Source organism: Triticum aestivum, chromosome 3B (genome assembly GCF_018294505.1).
Source record: "Triticum aestivum cultivar Chinese Spring chromosome 3B, IWGSC CS RefSeq v2.1, whole genome shotgun sequence".
Lineage (NCBI taxonomy): Eukaryota > Viridiplantae > Streptophyta > Magnoliopsida > Poales > Poaceae > Triticum > Triticum aestivum.
In genome coordinates this window covers 158296284-158304510 of record NC_057801.1, presented here as the reverse complement: position 1 = coordinate 158304510, position 8227 = coordinate 158296284, and the positions used below count along the sequence as shown (strand labels likewise).

General features: G+C 47.7%; 1 protein-coding gene across 1 annotated transcript; it reads right to left on the bottom strand.

Moving 5' to 3' along the window:
- LOC123069147 (trans-cinnamate 4-monooxygenase) lies at positions 1–3728 on the bottom strand. The gene is made up of 4 exons (XM_044491930.1): positions 3297–3728; positions 2730–3169; positions 1565–1686; positions 1–852 (listed from the first exon to the last, which is right to left on the bottom strand). The coding sequence occupies exons 1-4, from the start codon at positions 3639–3641 to the stop codon at positions 254–256; spliced, it is 1506 nt and encodes a 501-aa protein (XP_044347865.1). The 5' UTR covers positions 3642–3728; the 3' UTR covers positions 1–253.
- Positions 3729–8227: the final 4499 nt, after the last annotated feature.

The following is an 8227-nucleotide window of genomic DNA, read 5'->3' as shown; positions in this document are numbered from 1 at the left end:
TTTTGACCTTTTCCGGGTTTGCAAAATTTGTAATCATGTCATATTTGGAGCCAAGTTTTACATCACATTGCCAACTATATGGAAATTTACAACACGACGCCTCACATGAAGACAAATAGGCCAACACCAAAGAAAAATTAAACTTACTACTGCAAAAAACAACACCAAAAAGAAAGAAGGCAAAATACACAGTCACATGCATAGATCCATCTCCCCGCGTCAGCGGGCGCCCATGACCGAAACCTCAATTCAGTTAAGCCTCGAGTGGCTTGCAGACAATGGTGGCGTGCTTGAGGATCTGGTTGCTAAACTGCCCGGGCTTCTCGGTGGTGTCGATCTTGTCCTGCCCCGGCGGCGGCAGCAGCTGGAAGTTCTGCACCAGGCGTCCGAGCGTGATGCCGATGATGGGCAGCGCGAGGATGATCCCGGGGCAGCTCCGGCGGCCGACGCCGAAGGGCACGAACCGGAAATCGTTGCCGTGGGCCTCGACGGCCTTCTCCTCCTCGAGGAACCTCTCCGGCCTGAACTCATCGGCGCGCACCCACCGCTTGGGGTCGTTGGCGAGGAACCAGGCGTTGACGAGGATCTTGGACTCGGCGGGGATGTCGTAGCCGGCGAGCTTGGCGTCGCTGAGGTTCATGTGCGGCACCAGGAGCGGGATTGCCATGCGGAGGCGGAGCGTCTCCTTCACCACGGACTGCAGGTAGGGGAGGCGCTCCAGGTCCGGCTCCGTCACCGCCACGCCGGCGCCCAGAACGGCGACGATCTCCTCGCGCAGCTTCTGCTGGATCTCCGGGTGGTTCACCAGCTCCGCGAGGCCCCACTCGATCGACCACAGCGTCGTCTCGATGGCTGCAAAGAATCAATCCAAGCTCCTCGTGAGCAATTTGTTGCATGCATCGACAATTAATTAGGAGGGGAATGTGTTGTAAAGCTGAGCTAAAAAACGAAGTTTGGTGACAAATCACGTGGCTACCATTTGTATATGGTACGTACTTCCTCCGTCCAAAAATACTTGTCATCGAAATGAATAAAAAAAGATGTATTTAGAACTAAAATACATCTAGATACATCTTCTTTTATTTATTTTGACGACAAGTATTTTCGGACGGAGGGAGTATTACAGTATTATACAGCTCAAAGTGTACTCCTAGGCTCTCCGCACGTTCAAGGAATGACACTGGATCACGGACCTAGAAAGTGACACGCTAATGCGCCGCTTAATTAAGAATAAAAGGGTTAGGTGTACGGTGTGCGTGCTTGTGCCGGCCAAGCGCCGCCTAATTAAGAACAAAAAGTTAGGTTAGGTTACCGCCTCTTTGATTATAAAGTTCCATTCGCGCGTGCTACTTTTCATTAACAAAGAAATGGTCGTCACCGAAAACATCATGGTCACATCATACATGACTAAGACTACGTACTTTAACCACTCCACTTGTGTTCCAAAATCTTCATGACAAGGATATATACCCTGTTTCTTTATCAGGTAGAGAGACATGGTTTCGCTTCTCAAAATTAGGCTGGATGGAAAGATGAGTGCACATATTTAGTTGATGAGTTTTACCTGCGACGTTGATGTTCTCGACGATGTAGAGGACGTTGTCGTGGTTGATCTCGCCCTTCCTTTCGGCTTCCAGGATGTGGTCCATGGCGCACCTGATCTCACCCGTCTTCTCCAACGCCTCCCTACAAATGTCATGTTCAGATAAGTTAGAGACCTGTACTTGTTAATTTCCCAGTTGGACAACTGGTGACTAAAGCTTCGCAACAGTAAAATGCAGCCATGTTGCTACGCTGGTTGTTGGCATGATCGATCCGTCCAATATAGAGGATAATGAAACTAACTACTCCATTATCGTACGTGGTCCCAGATGAGGTGCAACATGCAATGGAAAATGGCAAACGAGGAGCAGTACAATTAGCCATTTTAGTCTATTTTCTAACTTGCCGATTTTTCCCCATGGCTTGCTAAGCAGATGTGGATCTGGTGAGACCCGATCCCCTTTGACGAATGATTCAAACAACTTGTGTTGGACGCTTTCCACTGTCGGTGTGATGGTGAATGAGTCGGACTTCCAACCGATTCAGAAAGCAAATTCATCGACTAAAGCCAAAGCTTCGAAAAAGCTGAACCATCACATGATGTGCGGTTGTTCATGTAATCATTAATCTTTGCATGCTACCCGAAGCAAAGAGCTCAAGCTCCTCCCGTGCATCCTGCTGTGCGATGTGGGGAGGCATCTAGCATGGGGCATCCTATGAGTCATTGCGTGTTGGTTTTGGACGAGAGTGACACGATGGATTTGTTGGCCTTGAAAAGGTCAAGCGTAGGTGCCGAGAAGTTTGACCTTGCTGCTCCGCGACGTTACCAACGTCGCTACCAGTGTGATCTGGATCACATCAGCCTACCCAACATGTGCAGGTAGGAGCACCAAACTCGCTCTCCGGCTCACCGATGCATCGCAGCTGGTTAGCTACCACCGCCGGGCAGTTGGCGTGCCTACTATTTCCTCCGTTCCTAAATATTGACCTTTTTAGAGATTTTAACAAGTGACTACATACGAAACAAAATGAATGAATCTACACTCTAAAGTTTATATACATCCGTATTTGATAGTTCATTTAAAATCTCTAAAAAGACAAATATTTAGGAACGGAAGGAGTACTTGCTTAACGTAACATGGATTATCAGTAAAGCGCACCAATTAAGTATAGTCCATTGTACTTACTTGCGCTGCTGGACGAAGTGGTCCTCGAACACCTTCATCCGCTTGGTCTTGAGGTTGGTGCAGCGGTTGAGGTAGCGGCGGAGGAAGGGGCGGAGGACGGGGATGAAGTCGCCGTAGTTGTAGTCGAAGCTCTGGGAGAGGATGCTGCGCTCGGCGTTGAGCGCCTTGAGCTGGTTGAAGAGCGGGTCGGCCACGCTCTCGAACCGGCGGTCGAACATGATGCGGAACATGTCGTTGTACATCATGAGCTGCAGCCTGCGGCGGACCACCACGCCCGCCGTCGCCGCCGCCGGGTCGGCCTTGAGGTCCCCCACCACCAGCCGGGCCTCCTCCTCCCACCCCACGCGGTTCTGCGCCACCACCTTGTTGGTGAAGAAGGGCACCGTCATGATCCGCCGCATCTTGCGCCAGTGGTCGCCGTACACCGTGAACACCATGTCCTGCATTTTTGCACGTTAATTACCCAGCGGTGATTAGACACCCATTAATTACTTCCGCTACTATGTGATCGAGGAGCAGATTAAATCAAGACGAATTGATTCGGTTAATAAGGTAGTATTGATTTACCTGTCCCTTGCCGGTGAAGATGTCGAAGACGACGTTGCGGGTGCGGGAGCCGAACTCGACGCCCTGGGTGTGGAGGACCTCCTTGGCGAGCTCGGGGCTGGAGACGACCACCAGGTTGCGGACGCCCATGCGGAGGAGGAACACCTCGCCGAACCGCTTGGCCAGGCCCATCAGGTTGCGGTGGTTGAGGTCGTCGCCGACCTGCAGCCAGTTGCCGACGATGGGGGCGCCGGAGGGGCCAGGGGGGAGGCGGAAGCGCTTGCCGGTGAGCTTGGCGACGGCGATGGCCAGCACCGCCGCGGCGAAGAGGCCCAGGAGGGCCTTCTCCAGGAGGAGGACGTCCATCGGGGTAGGTGCGGTGTGTGGCTCCTGTGTATGTGTTGCCGTGCTGCGGTGGAGGGCCCGATCGGATCGAGTTAATTTGACGGAAGATTGGGCGCGGTGGGGATTTTATAGCGGGGGATTTGATGGAGGTAGGTGGCAGACTGGACGGATGCGAAGTAGTACACGAGGCTTGCAATTTTGGTGGTTGGGTACCAGTGACGCGGGCCCACTCAAAGCGGGGCCCTGTTTGGAAACCATTTCTATCGAGGATGGGCATGGCGAATCGGGAAAGAGGGCTGGCTCATGTTTGGTGAGTCAAGGGGTTGGCAAGGTCAAAGCTCACAAGTCGCAAGGGTGAGTAGACATGGCGGCCGGAGCACCACCAACCGCACGAGAAAAAAAACCGCACGCAGAAACTGTTGGCCGATCCTCGTGGCCCAGGTCAAACCAAGCAAGATGGCGGAACGCAAGGAATGGTGACAACACAACCACTGTGCCTCACCGCCCCCGTATTGCCTGAGCCACAGCCACCTCCTCCGATCGGCGTGTGTCAACCTCCTTCCTCTCCTCTGTCGGTGACGCTTCGGCCATCATGGTGCCCTCATCTCCGACTTCGTGAGAATCGGCCGTGGCATCTCCATCTTCGATTGCCGATCCACACTGTGGGAAATGATTGTGAGCTGCCTAACAAATAGGATTCACAGGGGCACACATCTGCCAAACCCTCTCTGGTTGCTTGATTGTCTCGCAATTCATGAAGTAGTTGAATCCCACATCTGGGCACGGTAAGTTTTAATCGTTGAAACTCACGATTATGCATCCGAAAATTTCTATATTCTCGGTCGCAAGTACCAAGTTTCAGAGTTAAAACTACAAGTGGTTTTTTTGTTGGTTGCGGGTGCTAAAGTCTTGATTTTATCGCTCGATCGTACTAAGCTTCAAGAGTTGAAACTAAACAAAAAACAATCAAAATTCATCAAAACATATTCAAAATGGATCTTATCCGAAAACCCTTGTCACGGAAAACATGAATGAAAATAGAACTTAATTTGGGCTTTTTATTCAAAAGATATAAAAGTTTGAAAACCCAAAGTAAAAAAAAAGCACGTGCAAGGGACTCGGGGCATCCACAACTGTGTGTCCCTAAATCCTCTCCCAAACATGATCTACTCTATAATGACTTACCAATCATTTTTTAGCTGTATTTTTGGGATGGCTTCTCATGTTCTTCTGGTCTGAAACGGAGGAGGTTCAAGGAGGAAAATGCATTCTTACATGAAGATATGTTTGAAACCTAAAGGTTTTGGTGGATTGGGAATTTAGGATTTGGATCTCCACGGCCTTGCGCTCCATGGTAGATGGGAGTGGATGCGTCAAATTGTCCCCACAAAGCGCTAGCAAAAACCGCCGATGGTGTGTAACCCTATGTCTAGCAAGATCTTCGATACTTCCCGAGGTACCCCCCCCCCCACCCCCAATTCAAAAAAAGATCTTTAATAGTTCGTGCAAATGTTACTGGGGAATGTGAGGAACATCCTCTTTTGGAAGGATAGATGGAATCAAAGCATGACCGCTGATAAGATTGCGCCTTTAGTTTTGTATAAAGTTCGGAAGAGATGTTTCAATGGGTGCTCAGTGGCTCAGGTGATGTATTTGGGTTCGTGGGTGACTGATATCTCTTGTAGCCTCAATGGCCTTATTCTTTTTTTGAAAGGAACATGATGCATTCCATTAAGTACAAGGGCTGGACAAGTTGCCAGCAACAGCGTCATTTACAAGGGCTGGGTATTGGCCGAGCCAAACCTCACATTTGCTAGCTGCTAATTTAGCACCATACGCAGCTAAACAATGCGCAACTAAATTACAAATCCGAGGACAAGATACAACAGTTACATCATTGAAACCCACTCTCAGTTAAAGCTTAATATCTTTGAAGATAGCTCCTAATGTAGAAAGATCATAGTCTCCATTGCTCACCGCTATCCTCAGTTGCACATAGTCGGTTTCCACAATCACTCGTTGGCAACCCATCTGGATGGTTGTGTTAACAGCATGCAACATTGCCAACGCCTCCGAATGAAGGGCATCCGAGACTTGCTCCAAATTCCCTGCTCCAGCTGCTATTACCATACCAAAATTATTCCTGATAACAAAGCCCCAACCTCGAGAATTTGATTCCTTCAGGAAGGCACCATCAATGTTGATTTTCAGGATTTTTGGTGGAGGTCTGGACCATCTTTCCTTCTGCTGACGTTCATGCATTCTCCCTTCTCGCTTTACCTTCAGAAATTGCATACAAAGATAGTCAATAGAATGATAGATTTCATCAGAAGGTTTGATTTCATTTCCCGCATTTGCACTATTCCTCTCACGCCACCAACACCAAAGGAGAAGGCATGATTTAATTTATTTTCTTTGTCATTGAGGTTCAAAATTTTCTCCAGACAGCCCAATGCACCAGTACAATTTAGAATTTGCAATCTGACACGCTCCAATTGAGCTTTCCTCTAGACTTCCTTAACCCCCTTACACTTAATGAAGCAATGCCCACCATCCTCATTCAAACGAAAACACATAGGACATCGAGTATTGACATGCATACCTCTATGCTGGAGCTTCATGCGCAACGATAAGGTATTTGTAGCCATGCGCCACAAGAAGTGACGAACCTTGCTTGGAAGGGGAAGCGACCATAGCTTCAGCCAATTAAAGCCACATGTATCTTCATCTACACTTGAGGAAGAAGTTAGTCCTGAAATGGATTCACGAGCTATAGTATCTACAACAACTCTATAAGCATATTTGACAAAAAAATTATCTTTTTTTATCATAGTGCCATGCAATGAAATCATCATTATGCACATGAATTGGGATTTGTAGAATAATCTTCACATCTTCAGGGAGAAATGTTTGTCTTACTAAGTGTCCATCCCAATTGTTTGTGGCATCATCAATCAAATCCTTTACTTTAGATATGCCATGAATGGTGTTGATCAAGTTGGTGGAGAGGATGACAAGTTACACTAGAAATGGAGTAGGACGGGCTTGTATACAACACACTTGCTTTATGACTTGTTGTGTCAGGGTACGGTGAGATTCAATTGACCTCACTACATTTGGAAGAGTTGGGCTCCCCTTACCGGAAAAATCTTCATATGGCTTGTTTTCAATATATAATTTGGTCATATGATTATCGGGTAAGGCATGGCATTCAGGATTATATGAAGCTTTGTTACTTATGCTTGTAGGATGAAGATATTACCGACCACACTCTCATCCAATGTGTTTGAGTGACATATTAGGTGGCATTGTCTCAAGTGACTATTCCCAACTACCAGATCCCCAAAGTGGACTCGCATTGGAAGATGTTGAGATAAGAGATGAGTGCTTGCTTATCAAATGGCTATTCAAATTACTTACCAAGTGTCAAAGTTGAATCCAGCAGATCTTGGGTATGAGGTCCCGAGCTAGTGATCTTGGCTTAGTGGTAACAGGATAAAGAGGGACACGCTGTTTTACCCAAGTTTAGGCCCTCTCGAAGAGGTAAAACCCTATGTCTTACTTCTGTTGTATTGATTGTGGATGGAGTACAAAGTACCTGATGATCTACCTGGAGATTGTATGTGAATGAATCTAACCCTACGGTCTAAACCCCTCGAATTACATAGGCACCAAGGGTACATAAGGTTACATGTAGGTCAGTTACATCAAGGGGTAAACATGCCGATGATTCAAACGTGTCTTGGATTATGCGCCAAGTCTTTGGAGGATTCCATCTTGGGTACGCCGTGAGGCATGACAAAGGGATTCATGGCATGTCAGAGGGGTGCCATGCAAAGATATCCCAATTTTCCCTAAGGAAATCACGCAGTGCTTCTTCTAGCATTGTGTCTAGCCAAGTTCCAATGGTGGCCATTTTGGACGGATCCTCGGGGTGTACTTGGAATTTAACAATCTCATTGGCTGGTTTAAATGACATTGATTATTACCGCTTGTCAAGGATTACATCGTCTTTATTGACAGTTGTGTGTCGTGTCGATAACTCCCCAGTCGCGAGGGCCTCGGATTCTGTCTGCAAGGCCAGCGCCTACTTTTTTTTCTCGACCTTAAGCAATTGATCCGCGTTGCTTTTTACCGTGATCACACACTTGGGCCCTGGCATTTTGAGCTTGATGTAAGCATAATGGGGTACTGCATGAAATTTTGCGAAAACATGACTCGTCCAAGGAGCGCATGGTAGCCACTTTAGAAAGTCACGATGTCGAAGATTAACTCCTCGACTCGATAATCGTCGGGTATTCGGAATATCACATCTAGTGTGACCTTGCATGTGCATCGTGCTTCTTTTCATGGGATTATACCTTTAAAGGTAGTCTGGCTTGGTTCAACGTGTGATCTGTCAAACTGCATCTTTTGCAAACTATCCTAAAAAATGAGGTATAAGCTGATGTCGCCGTCCATCAGGACTTTGGTCAATCGATAGCCATCAATTATAGGGTCGAGGACAAGGGCCGCAACTCATCGGATGTGGACTCCTATCAGTTGGTTCTCATGACCTAATGTGATCGGCATATCTGATCATCTATTATTTGAAGTCACTACATGCA

Bases quoted from the DNA above. Each gene is read 5' to 3' on its own strand.
- LOC123069147 (XM_044491930.1), bottom strand. From the start codon at position 3,641: ATGGACGTCCTCCTCCTGGAGAAGGCCCTCCTGGGCCTCTTCGCCGCG. The intron at 3,170-3,296 runs GTAAATCAATAC...GCAAAAATGCAG, and splicing joins TCTTCACCGGCAAGGGACAG to GACATGGTGTTCACGGTGTA. The intron at 1,687-2,729 runs GTAAGTACAATG...TGACATTTGTAG, and splicing joins CACTTCGTCCAGCAGCGCAA to GGAGGCGTTGGAGAAGACGG.